The sequence below is a fragment of the Boleophthalmus pectinirostris genome, unplaced genomic scaffold (genome assembly GCF_026225935.1).
Source record: "Boleophthalmus pectinirostris isolate CB_2022bp ecotype Guang Dong unplaced genomic scaffold, ASM2622593v1 HiC_scaffold_22, whole genome shotgun sequence".
NCBI lineage: Eukaryota > Metazoa > Chordata > Actinopteri > Gobiiformes > Gobiidae > Boleophthalmus > Boleophthalmus pectinirostris.
The window spans coordinates 16,250,783-16,272,784 of record NW_026571190.1 but is presented as its reverse complement, the minus strand read 5'-3'; the positions used below and the strand labels follow the sequence as shown (position 1 = coordinate 16,272,784).

Sequence of the window (22,002 nt, the reverse complement as noted above, 5' to 3'; positions counted from 1 at the left end):
AGGTGGGTAGTACTCAGTTACAGTTACAGTACATTTGATTTCAAATATGATTTAGTCTTTTTTTATTTTTTTCCTTTCAATTACTTATAAATCCCTAAATACTCCTGGATTTGTTTTAGTCATACTGGAGTATTTTCTTGAACCACTGAAATTATACTCTAGTAATAGTAGTCTTATTTGAGTACAATATTTGGTTACTCTACCCACCTCTGCAAACTGAGCACTAAAGCCTGGTTTTAAACTTTTGCTTCTGTGTATCTGATAATATTTTTGTTAATTTGCTTTTGTATGGGTGGTACAGGTCCTGAGCGTAACTCCAGAGACAGGGAAAGGGGCAGTACTTTGGCCGTCCCGGAGCAGCAGAGAGCGGTCCAGCACAGGTCCAGGTCTGTGTCCCCTCACCGAGAGGACTCCTGCCGGGCCCGCTCACGCCCTGCCTATGTGCCCATGCAAAGGTAAAGGACTGTTCTTGGATTGCAGCTTCCTGGGTTAGGCAACATTTCTGAGAACTTTTCCTCATTCAGAAGATAATATTTTGTTTTGAATTGTGAATCATTTTGACAATAATATTTATAGAAACTTATGCTGGATTCATGTGATCCTTGGGAACTCAGGTTCTGATTGTTTCAGTAGGAAAAAAAAAGTCAGGATTTTGATGTCACTATCAACAAAATCATTCAGTCTGAAGAGTGAAAATGAACTAACCAATAAGATGCTATTAGCCTTCAAAAAACTAAATGTGATGTGTTTACTTTAGCTAGTCAACGTTACATTGGTAATTAATTAATCTGGTATTTGTTTTTGTGCTGATCTGTTGCACTCTTATGATATGGATGGATAACTGACAGTTCACCCCTAATTGTAATAAGTTTTATGTGTGCCCAAGTTCCCAAGTTGTTTTTCTGATTTTTTTTTTTTTTTAATATCTATTTATATTTTACCTATACATTTGTGGAGTCACATAAGAACAGGGGATTGAGTCTTATAATCTAAAAACATTGAGGTTTGAATCTCACTTGGCCTAGTGCATACTGATTTCGTAAGACATTTTCAACCACATTGAGAGATCAAATGAATGCACGTTTGTATGTATTATTAGATTGAATATAGTAATTTTGGAGTAATTTACATGATAAACAATCTAGCTGCAGTTACTATTGCATTTTGTGCTTTATTGACTTTCTGCACACTGTAAGCATCACTAGAGCAGTATGTGAAATCTAATTGGTGGTGTTTATTATAGTAAATCAGTTAATCCATTTATGGCTAAATCATTACAAAGTGAATTAGGGTTATAGCCTGTTTAGTAATAGTGCTAATGACTTCCCTGACAGATGGACCATACCAAATGTGTAAAGCAGCATTGATCTTATATGTCATAATAACTAATGCATGGATGTGAAATTGCAGGGTGAGGATAGGACAAAGAGTGGACCGTGAGGACACAGATGCAGTTTTAAACTAATCTTGTCTAATATTGTAATTTTTAGAAGTGGAATTAAATTATGTAATAGCAGCAACACTGGGTTATAGCTGAAAGACAATGACGCTGTAAACAAGCCAGAACTAGAAGTAGAAATGCTGAAGATTTTAGGTTCTCTTTGTTAAAAGAGATGTGCCAATTTGGTCATGTAATAAAGTAAAATGTGTTCTGCCCCAGTACATATATAATGTAAATGCAGCTCTTAAGGTCAAAATGGGATCACTGTGTACAGTCTGCATCTTATTATAAAGAATGTATATATTTAAATTTATTATTAAAGATTTTTTCATCCATGAGCCATGAAGTAAGGCTGAATCTCTGTTAGCATGCTAGTGATGTGCTACCATTACTAGCATTACTGTGATTTCAAAGCACCGCTCTGAATTGTAGTGAATAATTAGGATGCTAGGAATGTCTTCGGTAAGTGGGGAACAACTTCAAACAGTTTAATAATATGAACTAATGGAAATGATAACTAACAAATGAATTCTAACTAAATAAATCAATTTTTAAGAAACAATGGTAACACATTGACATATTGGCAGTATCTTTGAGAACACAGAATGTAACATCACACCTCACATAGAAGTAAAATGTAATTTTCCTTGTTTAATCAGGAGCCTAGATGAGATCCACCAGAATCGCCACCCCTCTCACTCTCCGTCCCGCTACCACGAGCCCCATCTGGAGCACCAGCGGTCAGGCGACTCAGACTACGAGTATTCTGAGGACAGGTAACAAACTGAAGCCTGAAGAGTTAATTTATAATATAGGATTGAAATACAAAAGTGCATATGCTTGGTTAGACTACACAACTAAAAGGCAATGAAAGTCATTATAGGTAACATTTGGCTAAAGATCTTACCACACTTTCCTTTGTTTGAGTATTTTGGTGAAGTTTATCATTTTACTTTCTGGTCGCACATTGAGTAGCCTACAGATGTGGGCTGCAACTGTGAAATATGTAGAGGTAATACTGAACCATACTGTAAACAAACTTGTCTAACTTACGCAATATAGATTTGAACAATAAAAAATACTTGGCAAAATCATTATTTTGTAAAATAAATGTTTAAAATGTCAGAAAACTCGATTCCTGTCACATAAATTGTATCTTCATTTTAGTTGGAATTTTGTGTATTGATGACATGGCTAAAATTCAACTCTACTTCCTGTATTTTTCAATGTTTTTTTTTTTTATTCTTATTTTTTTTTTGCAAACCCTGCAATATTTCGAAAAACATGAAAACCTGTCATATGCACTTTAAAAATAGGCTTGGTCTTGATTTTAAGTTATTTATCGAATATAATTACTATCTTCTACTAATATTACTAACATTTGTGAGCATAGTACAGTAATCTCAAAGTTATGATTTCCTGGTTTGTCATTCATAAAATCATGTGGGTCTAAGTTGCCATCCTCTTTTTATTTGTGTTGTTTTTCATCGTTCACCCATCGTCATGGCAACAGTGAGGTCCTGGAGATGCACAGGTCAATCCGGGGCGGGAGTGCCGAATGCCTGCACACAAACAGGTAAATAAAACCAGAAAGAGACCAGATCAGATTTGTTTTCAGTCACATTTTTTGTACCCATTTCACATTCCCAAAAGCAATAATTTCACTTAACTACTATAATTAATATCAATTGTCGCTGTGATGATCTTGCTCTTTTGACAAAGGCTGTCCAATTATGCATGTGTCTAGAGTGTGTTCATTCATTCATTATTTTTTTATTTTGTTATTTGTTGCTGTAATTCACCTGTAATCTTTTGTAAATATTGCCACCCCCTCAATAACAATGTGGCCAAAGAATAAATAAGGCTCCTGTTAAAGTTGCGGTAGAAGGTTGACCACCTGCTTGTCTCCATGGAGATGTTATTGCTTTTTATAGAATGTTTCACAGTGTGGCATTAATCTTATTTTCATAAAGACAAGCAGGTGGCATCACAAGGCCAAGTTACTGGTCAGATTAGTAAACTTGCTGTCAAAACTGCAGTGAAATGTTTAACAATAGAAGAGCCTGTAATTGAATAAATGCAAGATAGATACGTCTAATGCCATACTGTGGAACATTCCAGTAAAAGCAATACTATTTTGATGGAGACAAAAAGGTGGCAGACCTTCCATCTGAAAAGTTACACAGTGCACCTATAGGCCTATAATTTAAAATGCCTATACAGAGCTTTGTACAAGGTTTACAGCTTTGTCAAATATTTTTCATGTTGACAGCCATGTCTCCTTCACTTTGTCCCAGGGCTGTTGTGGTTACTGTGGTACCAGTAAATGTAAAGAAATAAGTACTGCTGAAAAAATTCCTGCCCACAAACAGATATAGCGTTAGTAGTACCCTCATTGTTATTGAGAGGGTACCACAAATAAACAACATTAGAAGGACAGAATGCCTAATATCACAAATATTAAAGTATGTATAACCTAAGGAGTATAAGGAGGCAGCAGACTGCACAAACGCCAAATGCTGTATTGTAGATTTGTATTTCTTATTTCTTTTTTGTAAATTGTCTTTTCATGGAGCTGTGTCTTTCCCACTTTTCCTCCTCTTTTTGTTTTGCATGCTTGATCTGCCCTCAGGGGCTTAGCTAGGCACAACAACACACTCCCTCCTAAAATGCCCCTCTTAGTAAATGGTGTCCATAAAGACATTTACAGGTAAGTGCATGGCGCAGAAGACACTTCTGCCCCATAACTTACCCCTGTCCTGCTCACTGTTGTGTTCGATCAGTGTTGTTCTTTGAAAACTCAGTATTCAGAATCTGTATGCTGAGAACTGTGCTGGTGGTCGCTGTGTTCAAAGTGACTGTTAAGTTGCGTTTTTATGAAATTGCTTTGTCTATGTAAAAATGTATTACTTTTTCCTCTTTTCTCCAAAAAATGTTCTGTGCTGCTATTATACACAATACATATTAGTACTATATATATATATATATATATGTATGTGTGTATGTGTGTATGTGTATATATATATATATATATATATATATATATATATATATATATATATATATATATATATATATATATATATATATATATATATATATGTCAACTATGTTTACACATCACTACTATATTATATATATATATATATATATATATACTTTATAAATGTGCACAATATAACTTTTTCACCTGCTGTTCCTCGTGGAGATGTGTAATGTTCCACAGTATGACCTTAAACATATCACACTTACGTTTAAGTAATTATGGGTATTTTATTTCTAAAAGAATACCTTGGGAAAAATTTATTCCCTCTTCAAAATATCTTCATGAAGAGAGATGAGATTAATGCCATACTGAGGATCATTCCAAGCAATGGTATCAAATCTCCATGGAGACAAGTAGGTGACAGACCCTTCACCAGAACATATAGTTACAAAGTGCACCTTTAAAGCGTTAGCTTTTTTAAATATTGCTTTGTTATCTATTACTTTGACAATTTTTAAAATCTATTTTTAAACTACTACTGCTACTGCTACTACTACTACTACCACTACTACTACTACTACTACTACTACTACTACTAAACTGAACTAATATTAATATTAAAATATTATTAGATACATAATTATAATCATTTATAAGGGTTCACTCATGTAACTTAGTGGTATTACTGTAAAAAATTCTAGACAAACTTTAGTTTATACTTTTAAGTAATAGCATGTGATGCAGCAGTTGGAGAGTATGGCCTGTAGTGGACCTGTTAATCGCAGGTTGGCCCTATGCTATATTATTCCCACTACTTCAGTGTTCAAGGGTCCATTAGTATAACATTACAATATACAATTTTATTATAGTCAATAATGCACCATAGAGATACATATATGTAATTGTCATTAATGCATTATGTACAAACAATGCATGCAAAATGGTAAATCAAAGGTTTCCTTTCCACGTGCCAGCTTGGCATTAGTACTGTAGATGTTACATAATCAGCATTACATGTAATCTCCACATAAGAGTGTGTTTGACTCTAGCAGTGAAAGATACAGCGCTCATGTCTATAAGCTTACATAATGAAACTGTCCTCAGAGGTCATATCCATTTGCTATTCCAGTTATTTTTGCACAATCTATGTAAGGGAATTACTTTTTATTTTATTTTATGTTATATATAAATGCATGTCTATGTATGGCTTTCAATTGCCTTTTCAGATTTCATTAAATTAACTACAAATAAAAAGATGATCCTTTCTGTATAGTAGTAAAAGTGATTTGAATTAAAAATATATTTCTTGTTTTGAGTAGCTTTAACAAGATTTATTTAGTTTGTCAGACTTTAACAAAAGTTTTTACCCTTGATGCTCTTTTTAATCCATATAGAACTTGCTGAATTTACTCAAACACATATTTTACATTGAAGTAATTTGTGTTGCATGTTTTGTTTGATTTCTGTTTTCTTTGCATGCTGCTGTTTTCTGTTGTGGTGGGGCTTTCTTCTTTAGCTCCACCCTCCCTGCATGTTCAAAGAGCCAGTCGACACAGAAACAGGAAGTGGGTGTAGCTGTTCCCCGTAGCATTCTCACACAGCGAGTGCTCAGGTTCACAGATGAGGTCACTGTTAGGTAAGAACGTGTTTAGCATTAGCATCACATTACCCTACCTCCCTCTATGGTTTTAGATAGCAAAACAAATGATTACGGATAATTTTTTTTCATTAGACGTGGTTATTTATTGAATTGGCTGGCAAAGTTAGATTATGTAACCTTTCTGATGAGAACAATAGGAATTATTAATTGCAACATTAAATCACCTGTGACATAGTGTTGAACATTGCAGCCGAAGCAAGCGGCCCCTTTCCAAAAACTTGCACCGACAACTTTGAATTAATAAAAAGACTGGATGCTTACTGATAAAGCAGAAGCATTTGGAGAGACCTAATAGCAGCTCTGTCAATGGTGACAACTCTGGCCTGGGTAAAGTGAATTTGGGTAGGCTAAATAGTGCAGTATATACAGTGTTGGGAAGTGATTGAATACATGTACCAAGGACACATATTCTGAATATTAATTTTGAGCTACTTTGAATCAGTTACTTTTCTAAATTCAAAGGAATACAAGGCAGTATACCTGATCACTCCATTTAAGCTTCAAACTACACAGAATCTGTAAGAAAAACAATAACAACAACAAACATTGCGCTTGTGGTGATTCATCTATGATTTTTTTCTTCTCTGATTCTCTGTGATAAATAAATGCAGAGCAAACTGAATCAAACATCAACCTGTTTTCAATTTTATTTTGCATCTTTACACTGTAATTTAAATCCAACTTAACTTGAAAGTATTCTAAGTATTCAGAATACAGCACTCTGATTCGTCCATGTATCAGAATAAATTACAAAATACATTTAGTATTCTGTAACTAAATACATTCTATCTAGTATTCTTCCTAGTATACAACGTTACTAACACTTATAGCCCCCCTTATAGCTATTATGTTCAGAACACAAAAGGCCTAACTATCCAAATCAGAATCCCTTATTGGATTATCCAGGTAGCTGTAATTCTTCTTTGGCTGTAACAACAACAGTAAACATTTCAAAATCCCAAAATGTATTATTAGTAGACCATCAAGTTGTGAAACATTTTATTTAAACCATGTATTCACCCCTGTACTGTACCACTATTTTGAATTTCCTCTCTGTCTTTATACCCATGATGCCTCAGCTCTGCAGCACTAAGCTAACCCAACCCTCCCTTAAGCCCTGCGCCTCCTGCTCTCCTGTTAGCTCTATATGCAGTGTCATGCAATGGCACCGATCCAGCCATCTGTGCAAACCTCAGTTTTCAATGCCACAAAGCTCTAGCATGCACCATACAAACATACAGCAAAGATCATATGGATTTACTTTTATATATCTGCTGATTTAGATTGGGGTGTTATCAAGGTTGGTAAGAAAATCTATACTGAATTAACTGTACATTAGAACAGTATTGACACACACAAAAAAAAGGAATAATTCATCAAAAATCATTCAGTCATTCAGTTAATCAAAACCATGCATGCTTTGTTTCTGTGCCGCCTAGAAAAGGCAGGGTAGGGCAGCTGATATAAAACCTAAATAATACTCAAATTGGATGGAAAGCAATAATTTGTCTTTCCTTGAAAAGGCACTGTCTGGCAAAATCAAATTGAAAAGTCTTATAATATACTGAATAAACATTCAAGCATATATCTAAATGTCACCCATGAAGCCACTTACTCTTTTAAATCATCACCTCTTGATTTACACATCATTGTTTTTGTTCCTATTGGTCATTTCATATTGTCCTAAATTGGTTTTGTCAATCATCTTGTCTCCATTCATTGTTTTCTCTCTCTACTGCCCCTTGTGGCTGTGTAGCGACCTGCAGCCATCGCTGGACAGAGTGAGAAGTGCCAGCACCACCTGTTTGAGGCCAGACAACCACTATGACAGAGACAGGTACAGACAACATAGAGAAATATAAACACTCTTTATATAATTTTATGATATTCTTCTTACTTGGTAATGACCAGGGTTACTTTCACTATTTTGCATGAATGTAATTTTTGTAATTTGTGGTATGCATGTTGTGGCGTTGTTTGTTTCACTCATTAAATATTATTATAAAGACATTTTTTCACATGTGTCATCTACTATTGTTAACATCATAGTCGTAGACCATAGTGCCCCCTTGTTTTCTGTTGCCAATTCAGACTTCTTAAAGGTCATATGTTGCGCAAAATTGACTCTTGTGAGTTTTAAGTCATGTTAGAATGTTGTTACCTCATCAAAAACATATAATCTTTTATTACTAGTTTTGGTGTGTCTACATCTCCAAAGCTCAAAATCCTCTGTTCCACCTTATGATGTCAAGAAGGCTGAAATGATCCAAAGGATTTTAGGGAAGGTGTATGGAGTTTGAAAACACAGTGGAGCACTTTCTGTATGGCATCACAAAGTGGAACAGGGTTTGTGTGTTAAACATGTGTGAATGAAACAATGCACAACTCTGAGTATGTTCTTGATGAGGAAACAACATAAATCAGAAAACAGCGTAATACAGGCCCTTTAAAGATGCACTATGTCTTCTGGCAGAGGGTCTGCCATCTGATTTATATCCATAATGATATTGCTTTACCTGCTATGTCACTCAGTATAGCATTAAACTTTACCATGGAGATAAGCACAGACCCAAGTTACAGATCAGATCTGTGAAGAATCCGGGTTTTTCAAGATACTATTTTTTATCACTAGTAATAAATGCTTGGAAAGAAGTTAAATGCCATAATGTGGAACAGGCAAAGCAATATGTCTTCTTAAGGACAAGAAACCCTCCACCAGAAAAATTACACATTGTATCTTTAAAAATGTGCCTATAAAGCCTATTTGTTTTTGTTTGTACCTATTAAATAAAATAGCCTGTACGTGTATTGCTCCCAAAGCATCACTAATGTAGATTCTATTGGGAACTACTTTCACTGTCCCGTGACTCACTGTACCACCCAACCCCACCCCCTCCACCTCCACCCATTCCTCCCTCCAGGTTCTCCAAGTCTTTGCCCCGCAAGGTCCCCCCCCACCCCAGGATCTTAGTAGAACATGTGAACCCTGAAGAAGACAGGTACCAGGCCACACCCCTTCTGTTGACTCCACCCCCTTTCAAAAAGCTGCACTTTCCCACATTCCTGCTTCTTCACTTGTTCTTTATGTGTTCCTCTTCAGCTTAGAGCGCCCCCTGCACTGCAATAAGTCTACATGGGGAAAAATGAATTGACTTCAGATTATATATTTTGATTTTAGTACATTTGAAAGAGATTTTTTTTTTTTTATTTATAATTAATCTTGAAATTGAAAATGACTTATTATATTTCACAATTCTTTAAAATGCTGATAATTTAGCTTCAGATTAAAAAAAAAACAAAAAAAAAACAATATTTAAATTAAAATAATCATCAATAGCTTGGACAAAGTTAATAATGTAGACTTGGTTTAGTCCTGGTCTGATTAAATCCTGGTTAGTCCAGGTTTAGTTCTGGGTTCAGTCTGACCTTTGAGTATATGGGTTTTAAATTAATTAAAAATAAATTAAATTTTAATTATATGATGATCTGTTAGTTACAATGTAGTGAACTGCAAGCTCTCACATGCCCTGATGCAGTGTTTTGTTTCAGCAACATACTAAAAAGGCAGAGGGAACTACATCAACCATAATTCATTGCAGGAATAATCTGAATTCTAGTTATTTTTACTGATATAGATTTCATTTTTCAGTATGGAGACAGTGATATGGCCTGTTTTCCTCAAATATTTGTGTTCTAAGGCGCTGTAATCCCTTTATTCTCCTGCACCTGGTCCTGTCACTGCGCACCTGCTGCTCAGCTCAGTGTCTTTACTCTAGCATTGTTACTGGCAAATCAAACAAACAATCAAATCTGCTCTAACTGCATTGTATTATATCCATGCCATCCTTTATGTCTGTACACTGCAAAAAAAATGTTTACATGAGTTAAAATGACTTTTGAGTCTTCAGTTGAGTGGGTATATATTTTCCTTTTATACTGTGATTATTTAAATATTCCTAATTTTATTCCGATGATCATCCTACTTTTTGTAATGTATATCTTATACTATTTTAAATAATGTATATTGTCCAAATGAGTAAAATATGTGTCCTTAAATATTGAGAACTATCTTATAGGCAAGTATTATCTCAATTTTATGAATTTATTTATTTTTGCAGTGTGCAGAATTATTTGTTGTTACATCATTCATTTTTATCATTCCATCTTTTTGCCACAACAACAGACAGTGTAACAATTCACCCAGTCCCAACTGTGCGAATCCAAAAGGCAGTCGAAAGAGCCTAGAAGGGGACAGGTAAGCCAAAGTCATTCTCACTGCAAAAACTACATGCCTACATGTCTAAAACAACTTCAATTAATTCATATTTTATTCTATTATCATAATTTTATGGACTAAATATTTTCTAAAGTTCCAATTCATTTGTTTCAACTTCCTGTTTATACGTGCCAATTTGAGCACTTTGCACCATACAAAAGAAGAATTGTTGTAGCAACTTCTAATTTTTTATTTTTCTAAAACAAAATGTTCTTCTGCTTTCAAGTGAGATGTCAGTGAAGTTGCAATTTTCTCACTCAAGTGACATATTTTCTGAAAATAGAAAAAGAAACAAAAACGAAACTAATGAAACCAAACCAATAAATGAAAAAAAGTTATCAAAAGTAATGAATAATAATGAATAATCTGAATTAAAAACTTTTAAACTTGTGAAGATATACATATTTGCTGTGCACTTTATTGCAAATATATTTGATCACTCTCACATTCTCAGTTTGTCTCTTATGTCCATGTTTTACTATTGTTTAAATGTACTTGTGTGTTGCTGGTGACAGCCGTATCCAGCCCACGTCCATCCTGAGGGGCAGTCGGGGCAGAGGGGGTCCCTTGAGGCTGCCCCCTTTGTCTGGGTCATGTCCAAACTCTCCACGTCCTGACAGGTGCACCCCCCAACTCTCATCGAGCACCCAAGCACCCAAAATCCTGTATCCTATACCACTCTGGCCCACTAAAAGCTCCCTACGTGTTTTTCTATTGACTTAGATGTCGTTTGTGCTGCAGCTGGTGTTCCTGCCCTTTTCTTCCTCCGACCTTTTGACCTTCATTTGTAGTCTTTCCTAATTGGTAGTCTTTGTAGTGTAGTTTTTCAAACCGGCTGGAAAAAATTAACAGTGACTTTCTTCTGTTTTTGTGAACGGCAGACTCCAGGGTAGCCCCTCTCCCCCAGGCACCGGCCGCAGAGGCAGACAGCTCCCACAGCTCCCAGCAAAGAGCAGCAACATTGAGCAAGGTGGGTGGCTTGTGTTTGTAAGTGCTGTTGATACAGTTTGGTGACATAAATGTGACAAAGGACATCCAAAGTTTGAAAGGTCACTGTGTCCAGACCAGGTCAGTGTGCAAGTAGCTAGTAGTAATAACCAAATCTATTAGGTGGATTTTTTCTCTTTCCTTTTAGGGAAAAAAAATGCTTACTTTACTTTACATTTGCTTACTTTTGTTTAAGATTAGTAATGTTAGATCTAGGTGCCATTTCTGTAACATAAAATCACATGATAACACAAAATGAGCTAATCTGAATCAGTGTGATGATATAAACATTGAATTATAATTAAATGAGTCCATGCTTATATGTATATAACATATTAGAGACTGCAAACTTGTAAGAAAGAGCCACGTACATCACTCTATGACACTTTGGGTTGAGGTTGACAGAACTGATTTTTATTTTGCTATGGATACTACCTGGATGACTGAGGGATTATAGATAAGTTTTTTTTGAGAAATCGTAAATCAGATCTTTCTCACCCCTGTCCACCCAACCTGCCCGCCCATGACTGTATAGCATTTTTAGAAGGAAATGTAATGTCATGTAATGTATATAGAATAGATAAGAAAGTGCTCCAGGTGAAATAACACTTTTTTGCCAGTTGAACATGTTCCCTCTTGAATTAAATGTATTATACAATAGCCTATATTCTAAGATCCTTTTCCCTTTATTCAAAGCCAAGATGTCTAGTTTAATCCATTTGCTCAAGTTCCTTAAATATTCAAAAGTAGTAATCGTAATAGTGTTTTTTAGATATAGAGCTTATAACAGCTAGTCCTTGGCATTTGATAGACATCTTTGCATTTGATCTTAAAAGCATCTGTTTTAAAATATGACTTTGGTCAACACAAGTGAGTTACTCAAGTTCAAAACCTCAGCATCATACGCCATCTAGTGTCAAAAAAACAACACTACACCGTGACTGTGACTGAAACCCTGATTGTTTATTAGAGATTGCTTATATAATCAATAATTCATTCCCACCTTCAGCCCTCGCAGGAGATGACAGAGGAGGTCAGCTTCCAAAGAAAGTGCATCCTTACAACAGGCCTTCATCGTCCCACGACCGAGAGATGGACCTCAAGATGAAACGAAAGGTGAGAGTATGCACTATTCAATTTTATTTTGTCTTACAACAAAAACAAAAATGCCTTTTACTTTTAATGTTTCCTGAACATAAACAATACAAACATTTAATCATTCTTTGTCCAAAGGACAAACTACTCTAAACCACAAAAAAGAAAAAAAAAGAGAAAAACTAGAAAAGCACTCAGAGAGCGCAGACCTCCGCCAAGGACTACCCCCATTTTTTATATAAATTGCGATAAAATCAGTCTTCTGGATCAGATCCGGATCAGCCTTTGGAATATGAAAGAGGATCCCATTGTCCATCCCTGAGTCAAATTTCATGGGGTTTGGTGAATAATTAACCAAGATATTGAGAAACAAAACTTTTGGCCCCATTTACCACAATGTTAACTCAAATTTCAAAGTGATCCAGAATTCAGGATTTCTTCCGGATTACCCCCAAAATTAATTCAGTTCTTCCTTTTCACATTTCCAACAAATGCTGAAAATTTCATCCAAATCGGTCCATAACTTTTTGAGTTATGTTGCTAACAGACAAACAAACAAACAAACAAACAGACAAACGCCGGCAAAAACATAACCTCCTTGGTGGAGGTAATGACTGAATTTTGAGCTAATTTAAAATATTGTGTAAATTATTAAATTATCATTAATATCTGAATCATTGTGGTGGTATAAATGTCATTGTTCTTGGACAGAGGATTGGCTGTGGACCTCTTGATTAAATAGACCTGAGCTGTTCATTTGACTGATTAGAAATGACTGACTCGATGAACTGCACTGGAGCTTTTATATATTTCATTTAGATGCTTAGTTTCCTTGTTCCACTAAATGAGTGTTTCCATTTCAGAACTATGCAGGCCAGAGATGCAGCAGTGACAACACGTCTGCACGATCCTCAGACAGTGACATGAGCGACATGTCAGTGAACTCTCGAGCCAGCAGCATCTCCAGACTCAGCAGCACCAGCTCCATCCCATCAGAGTATCCAGGCGGGAGGTTCAGGTTTGTAGAGAAGTTCAACTCTTTATTAAACACTGGTGGAAAGAGTACTTTTAAAGGTGCACTGTGTACATTTTTGGGTGGGGGTCCTGCTAGTTTCTATGGGTATGTAATGGAATGTTCCACAGTATTGCTTTTAACAGTTCTACCTTACATATTCAGTTACAGGTGGTTTTACTGCTTAGAAATAAATAGAGAAACAGGCATTCTGACTGCATTCTAAACTGTTCAGTTTAATGAAATATAAGATGGCTCATGTTACTTGTATAGTAACTATTTGGGTTAGTAAACCTTTATAAAATATAAATACAAACATAAATACAAAATAATGTAATACAAAATTCTTCATGAGTGTGATGAAAACTATCCTCAAGTGTATTTTACCTTTACTTTTAATTTAATTCACTGTATATTAATTTGCATGTTTTGTGTGTTTTTGCATGCCCACTGCTGCATGTTTGTGTCTGTCTGCATGCTCCGTCCAATCTTAAAACATAACAACAAACTGGACCTGGCCTGGACCTGGTCTGGACCTGGTCTGTACTTGGTCTGGACTTGGTCTGCACTTGGTCTGGACTTGGTCTGGACTCAGATCTAAGTCTTTAGAGGAGGAGAAGAGGGACAGGCGGATCTCGTGGGGGGTGAATGGGGAGGAGGAGAGGAGGAGGGCCACAGGGAAGAGGAGGTTTTCAGAGGAGCTAAAACGCAGAAGGCACACAGTGGAAGGAGAGACCACTGAGACCAGGTAAAAAGACATAAAAGACAAGACATACAATTAAAACTAAAAAAATCATTGCAAACATTGTAATTATCAAAACTTAAAAATGCTGCTATATGCCATAACTATAATGTAACATACTTATTTTCGGTCTGACCTTCAACTTGGCCTGGGGGCGTCACTAACTTGTTTCCATGAAGAAAGATACTTTTAAAGCCATACTGTGGAACATTCAAAAATACAGACAAAGCAAAATGGAGACAAGCTACTGGCAGTTCCTCCATTAGAAACATTACGTAACCTTTAAGAACAAAATACATTGAAAAGTTGACTACAATTACTTACATTTATTAGGTACCGAAACCAACTAACAACCAAAATGAAAACAGACAAACATGTATTCATATCAAAATTTTCTTAGTGATTTTGGCACTATAGCTTAGCTCTATACTCGATCATAAGCAGAGGTCAGCTACAGTGCCTTTTCCCAGTCCTGTGGCTCTGATCTGACAGGGACAAATGGGGCTCTCCCAATGGGCGAGGTGAGGATGTAGTGCAGGTTATTATCCCACTAATGTATTGGGTTTGGACTGAGGGAGGAGAGAAAGGGCTACACCGCAGATCAATCTCAATTCTGTTATAAAAGCACAGGCCAGTGGCATTTAGCACAATTTAAAGTTGGTTATTACAATGATGAAAGTTAGACAAAGTAGTAAATAAAACATGTTTGTGTTTGTATGGATGAGGGGACTTTAAACTATAATGCAAATTGAACTCAAGAGGGGAGTAGGGCTTTTCTTAATAATGTTTGCTTAATTATTCTACTTTGTCTTGAACCTGATTGGAGCTCCAACTAATACACTAAACAACTTGCTTTCTGTATAATACAATGAAGGAAAATCATATGAAATGTTTAAACAAAATCATAAATACTGAAGAGAAGTAGATGTATCACTACCTGCTAAGAGCACTCAAAAAAATAAATACAATCTTGACATTATTTAAATATATGATGCCCTTGTTTTCCCATTTAATGATTTTATATTGATCCAAAGCAAATAATTTAGATTTAAAGATGATTTTATACATCAAATATTAAAACAGCAAATAGTGACCATATATTTAGACTTAGACTTAGACAGACTTTACTGATCCACAAGGGAAGTTACTTGGACACGGTAGCTCACACATCACATTACATTACAATAGCACAGATTAAAAAACATATTTAAAAAAAAAAGGTAATTAATTACTAAATAAATAGCAATAAAAAAGACAGAGATTGGTGTTAATACGACATAAATTATATAAATGTATGTACAGTAAGTAAAAAAACAAATATTGGAATATAAATACAGTATATCACAGTTGTATACAAGAGGTCATAATTATTTAAATAGGGTCAACAATAATTTAGTGAATAAGATCAAAAATGCATAATAGAATTACCAAATAATTAAGTGCAAACTTGTCTTACTTTGCCAATTATTGCAGTGTTCATTGATTGTAGTATACTGTACATGAATAAAGCTATTATTGTTAAACTGCAATATGATACCAACCAATGAACCAGTTTGGGGTTTTAGTTCATTGCATGTGGACATATTTTACATGTATCATTCATAATATTAATTCCCCCATTGCTTCCATGTTGTCTTTGTGTTGTGTTGTGTTATGTTGTGTTGTGTATAGATTCCTCCCTGCATGCCTCAGATCCCTCCTTACACGTATCCTGTGCTGTGACTGCTTGGACCCCCACCTCCGTACCACGCCTGACCCCCCATTACCCTCCTCCCCACCCTCCCCTCGCCTGTCCCACATCTCACCAGCAGGGGCAGCAGAGAGGCCTCAGAGCACCCTCCCCCTGCCTTCTTCTCAACGTTGGACCCTGGCTCTGGGGAGGGGCCCACGTGAGGCAGATGTTGTGGGGGACAGAGGCAGTGTGGCTGGGGTGTCCTGTAGCACTCTTACCCCCTCTGAGCACATGGACATGAAAAGGCTGATCCGCACTAGGCAGCACAGAGTCCCAAGTCACCTTTGTCCAAGTGGATTAAACTGTTTTAGAGCAAATAATGTTAGTGAATGTTAGGAAAAAAATAATTAAGTTTCATCTGTGTGAAAAATCCCTCAGTCGTCCAGGTAGAATCCATGGCAAAAGGAAAAATTCAATTTGTCAACTGGACAAAAGTTTATTTGGTCGAATACATTTTGCAGCTCATCCAAGCTGCTTCTTCAGTTCTGGTCCAGAGGTGTGAAAGCACCCATTATGGCCCTGAATGATTATGCTAATAAGACCCCACACTCAGTGCAGTTCAATAGGCTAACTAACAAACAGAAACTGTAACCAGGTAGGTGTGTTAGTTTCAGAGTAGTTTCATTGTAGTTAGCTCCGCCCTGCAAGCAGATATAAGGCTGTGTCCATCAGCATTTTGACCAGAATTGAAGAAGCAGCTTGGATGAGCTGCGAAACATTGACTGGTTAAATTTCGCCTTTTGTTTCAGTGTTTGCTCTTTGAAACCATAATCCTTTGTATAAAATATTGTAATGTTAATGGAAACTGAAGCAAGAGGGAGTTTTATCAATACTGACAAAAATAAATGCCTTAATATGTTTGTTTTTTTTGCCATTGATCATGTCCACCTCTAGTTAAAGATGCGCTATGAAATTTTTCTGCTGGAGTGTCCTCCACTTCCTTGTCTCGATGGATATTATTATATATTATTATTATTGCTTTGCCTAGAAAGTTCCACAGTGTTCCATGGAGACAAGTAACAGGTCACAAATGTGGAATTAGGTCAAGGTTAAGCTAACCTTTTCACAGTATAGAATATTTTTTTATGGTATTTTTGCTCAACCTAGTGTATATGAGATTAATGCCATACTGCGGAACATTTCAGATAAAGCAATAGCAGCCCTATTGAGGTAAGCATGAAGTAGACACTCCAGAAAAGTTAGTGCAAGTCTAAGTCACAGCATTTAGAAAACCACAATTATTAAATGTATGCATTAGACATAAAATGTTAGCATTTGTTGTTGCAAAAAACTAAAAAGATTAGGCATCTACAAGATATGTTTCACATTTAGTTGTAGAGAACTTTTCCTCCTTCCCTTCATCACTCATCCCATTCTCTTGCTAAATGTGATGTTTCTGTGCATCATTCCTTATCACCTGTTTTCCTCTAAATCAGGTACTGTATACTAACTTAAGTTTTCAGTCAATTATAAGTATTATTTGTGACCCTCCCCTCTGTGCACAGGATGCGTGGTTCAGGTGGACGCAGTATGCTGAAGAGCTCCAGTGTGAGCAGTGAGATCTACACCCAGGAGCGCACAGACGGGAGTCAGTCGGACACAGCCCTCGGGACGGTCAGCGGAGGCACAAAAAAGAGACGCTCCAGCCTCAGCGCCAAAGTGGTCGCTATCGTGGGCAACCGCCGCAGCCGAAGTACCTCCCAGATCAGCGGGCCAGGTTCGAAAATGTCATTTAAATATCAATACAGTAAGGTAGGGATCTTCTTGTATTAAAGGTGCTGTACTTGAATTTTATTGTCTTAATGATGTGGAAAAAACAGAACTAGTTCATTTTTGCATTCCAAGAATCGTAATTTTTCCCTGCAATGACTTTATAAGCACTTCTCACAGCTTTCAGAGACCAGAGCAGAGCTTTGCTGTTATGGTAAAGCTAAAGACAGCTAGCATGCTAACGCAGACATTCTGACTATCAGACAATAAAACACATAATTAGATGCAGACATCATGCAGCAAATACATTTTGACTTCGAGAGCTGCTCATACAATATATCTGCAGCAATAAGACAAATTGCTTAAAAACATGGGGAAAAAATCGATTGATGGTTTGATACATGATACATGATATCCTTGCCCACTGTTTAAATGTAACTAAAAGAGAGTACATTCTACAATTTATAAAAAATATTAGCCGTATTGTTTTTTTACATTTCTCAAAAAGCTATGACATCACACCTGTATATACAAGTATATAATTAATGGTTTTGAATTATGTATTTTTGACAGTGTAGCTGCTTAGTTTTCCCATAGTGTCAAGAATCTGCTTATCTTCACATCAAGTCTTAAAATATACAGCATTTAAGCATTAATTGGTGTGCTGTTAATAGCCTGAACCAGCTTGCTGTTAAAATGCACTATTGAGGGTGTCTTACTTCCCCTGTGTGCCTTTAATGTAGGCCGTGGGTGCAGTTTTCTTTGTGGACACATTTGATTGACAGACAGAGCAGTGCCTCAAAGTTACCGTTTTCTGATGATGAAGGAGGGTGTTTTGGGCGCCATCAGCAGCTGTGCAAATAATTTTTTCCCCCTTTAAACATTCCAGGCTGCAGCTTTGTTGATAGCAAGTAGGTTTTAATTATATTTTGGGTTTTTTTTGAGAGATGATGGTATTTTTTGTTAAAAAAAAAAAAAAAAAAAATTAAAAAAGGTTGGAATTTCTTTGACAGTGAAAATAAAAAAAACAACAAAATTGTATAGTGCTACTGCTATTTTCAATAGACTTTTAACTTTTCAGGTGGATGTTCTGACACCTTCTTATCTCCATGGAAATGTTACTTTACATTTCAACTTTCATGCATTTATTCAATTATAGGTATTTTTATTGCTAAAAATACCTGTAATTGCTAAAAAAAAAAGAGATTGCTAGAACGGGTCTTCCTTTTAACAGATCTGATCTGTAATTTGACCTAGTGTTGCCATGCTTATGTCCATTAAGATAGGTAAGTGTAAAGTTATACCATGGAATATTCCAGGCAAAGCAAAAACATTTCCATGGAGACAAACAGGTGGAACACTTCCCACCCAAAATGTTACAAAGTGCACCTTTAATTATTGTTACTAAGCTATTTTGATTAAGAAGGTGAAATATGTATTATTGATGTTCTTTTTTTTACTGTTAATTTATAACCTGTTAATAATACTGTTAATATTGTTGTTTACTATTAATAATACATAGCCTATATTGCCATATACATTATCATATGTATAGCAAACTTATACAATACATTTACAATACTTTTTTTTCTCTTCACGAACAATATCTCATTTTGTTTCACCTACGCAAAATTACACTCTAAATGTCCATATTGATGAAGTGATCTTCTTAAGTATATTGCTAATAGTCACCACATTTTTCTGACAAAGCAGTGGTGATTTGGTGCTTGTAAATCACAATACCAAACAATAAGTGGTGTTACATAACCATTCATTTCCTGGTCTCACCCACACAGCCTCAGTGGTTTCAGTTCAATTAGACTTCTTTTAAAGCAGCAGACATGATGAAAGGCGAATGCAGTGGTATTATTTTGTGCTGTGGACATAAAAAGCTTTTAGTGGACATTGTGCCTGAGGTGGGTGAGCCTGTATTATTCTCTGTCTATTATTGTAGACTAAGACCAAAGCAGGGAAAGAAGAGACTATACTTCATGGGAAAAATATGCAGTGCAAACTTTGAGATACAATACTGTTTGGTGAAACATGGCACTACAATCTAAGATCAATGGACTTTTTGGATTCCAATACAGCACTTTCAAAAAGCAACAACAACAAAAAATAAAATTAGGTAGCCTACCAAAAACTGCTACTGGTAGGTTTGATGTCTGCTGGGTCCTGGGACTATTTATTTAACGCCATAATAAATGATTAAAGTGGGACCAAACACACCTCAATTCCAACAACCACATTTCAAATAGAGCTTCTAAACTGGGCAAGACTTGGATGACAAAATAAAAGAGTGAGAGAGGAGGAGGGTCGAGGTCTGGTATAAAAATAGTGTGATTGGTGTGACAGGTATCCGTACATCAAACTCCACCCCTGCAGTCACATGTTTGTATTAAGAAACACCAGACTGCAATCAGGGCAGTCTTTCATAATGTCACCAACTACTTGAAATTACAGAGGTCACTGAAGGATGAACTTAGATTTAGACATTTTTGACAAAAACATTTAGTACAGTAGATAATGCTATTAAAACACCATATAGACAGTTTAGTAGCAAGGATTAGTTCCACTTTAAAAAGTGCAATGTATATTCAAAAAATTGTGTTTAATATAATTTATTAACTTACATGTTTTTATATAATAATTAATACAGAAGTAGGTACAGAAGAAAGTACCAATCAGGTACTGACACCTGGGTACTGTTTAAGTACTGGTACCTGTAATAGAAGGTGTCCAACCCTAATAGTGTGATCTAATAAGGATAGGATTGTTAAGCTTTTATTTATTGTACTTTACTCTTTTGGTTGGTTCAAAGTAAGTGCTTTTTGTGTATTTTCCCATTATAGATAAATAGCACTTGGAGGCAGATAACTGCTTATCCCCCCTCTTGGGCAAATTACTTAACATTAGAAACACTGATGCTTAAGATGCCTTTAGTAGTTCAGTTGTGAGAACATTTGCATTTCTTACTTTTATTGACAATGTCCAATAGATGACCATACCATTGTTATATGGTTAGCTTTGTTAAATCAAACTTTCAGATTTTAAATTTACCTTTTTTATTGGATGTGTAATGAACATGCTGTTTATTTATTTATTTTTTTTAAGTTTGTTTCTTTTACATATTTCAATTGTGACATCTGTAATCGTAACATGACATTATCCTGCTATCCACGTACCTTACTCCCTCTCTTCTTCCTTGCAGAGGGTAAATCTAAGAAGGAGAAGGGCGCCCCCATCCAGCGGAGCACGGAGACAGGTCTAGCAGTGGAGATGGTTCGGAGCATGCCCAGTCGACAACCCAGCCGCGAGTCCAACAACGGCAGCATCCACAGCTGCAACTCTGAGGGGAAGTCAGTAACACCAGTTCCTGTTTTCACACAACTACTCTCACTCTTATGTAACTGTCTCTTAAAGGAAACCGCTCCTCGAGTTGTTCATTTGCACCTGTGCTGTTAATGCTTCATGTTAACAAATGGCATCCTGGACCCGACAGTTACCATATATATTTATAGTGTGTGAAAACTAAAGGAGCACTGTCAGAAGGATGGAGCAAAGAGGGCTGCAATGATTAATCGGTATAATAATACAGGAAAAGTGCCACTATGTTTTTAAACTCCTATACCTAGAATCAGTTGGACAATTGCAGTCCTGGAATTGCCTCTCTCTACTGAACGTAGCTGTTAACTTGAAAACCACCACTACATGACATCGCAAGTTGGAACAGAGCATTTTGAGCTTTGGACATGTAAATGAACTAATAATATATGATTACTCAAACATGTGGGAAAGAAATAAAACATAACTGTAGGCATTTTTGAGGAGTTAACAACATTCTAACATTGCTAAAAGCTCTCAAGAGTCAACTATGTGTAATAGAGGCCCTTCAAGCCCTTTTTGTAGATCAATGTTGCATTTTACAATGAACAAAATGTATGATCTAAGTACGGCATAGTTTAATACAAAATACCCTCCAAAAGCAGTATATGTGTCCTTTAAAGTTACATCCCTTATAGAGCACTATCTCCCTGTAAGAAGTGATGGATTTTAATTAGTAGATAGTTGAAAAAAGAGGCACTGTGAAGCAAATCTGGAACAAAACACCAAAAGTGACAGGATCAAATTAAGGCCTGCTGTTTTCGGAGATGGATTTGCTCACTTGGGTAATTCCATAGATAATTTTCTTGCTGTAAATAATGATTGGCAAAGACACAGTGAAATGAAGTCTCCCCTCCACATGCTGACTGGGTACAGAGAGGAGCAGGAGTCTTTAGTCAGCATATACAGACAAAATGCTACCCCTCTGCAAACTCCGATTTACCAGCCAGAACAGGTGCCGCCATGATTACTCTCTA

The 22,002-nt window shown here is 36.1% G+C and overlaps 1 protein-coding gene across 1 annotated transcript in view; it reads left to right on the top strand.

Moving 5' to 3' along the window:
* rims1b (regulating synaptic membrane exocytosis 1b) overlaps positions 1 to 22,002 on the top strand; it is a 35,178-nt gene that overhangs the window by 7,737 nt on the left and 5,439 nt on the right. Inside the window, exons 12-24 of the mRNA XM_055157856.1 lie at positions 302 to 455; positions 2,101 to 2,217; positions 2,955 to 3,017; positions 4,074 to 4,151; positions 5,944 to 6,063; positions 7,844 to 7,924; positions 9,009 to 9,086; positions 10,271 to 10,342; positions 11,245 to 11,333; positions 12,360 to 12,466; positions 13,309 to 13,463; positions 17,437 to 17,648; positions 20,853 to 21,000. Of these exons, the coding sequence (XP_055013831.1) occupies positions 302 to 455; positions 2,101 to 2,217; positions 2,955 to 3,017; positions 4,074 to 4,151; positions 5,944 to 6,063; positions 7,844 to 7,924; positions 9,009 to 9,086; positions 10,271 to 10,342; positions 11,245 to 11,333; positions 12,360 to 12,466; positions 13,309 to 13,463; positions 17,437 to 17,648; positions 20,853 to 21,000 (1,474 nt within the window). The remainder of the gene's footprint in view (positions 1 to 301; positions 456 to 2,100; positions 2,218 to 2,954; positions 3,018 to 4,073; positions 4,152 to 5,943; positions 6,064 to 7,843; positions 7,925 to 9,008; positions 9,087 to 10,270; positions 10,343 to 11,244; positions 11,334 to 12,359; positions 12,467 to 13,308; positions 13,464 to 17,436; positions 17,649 to 20,852; positions 21,001 to 22,002) is intronic.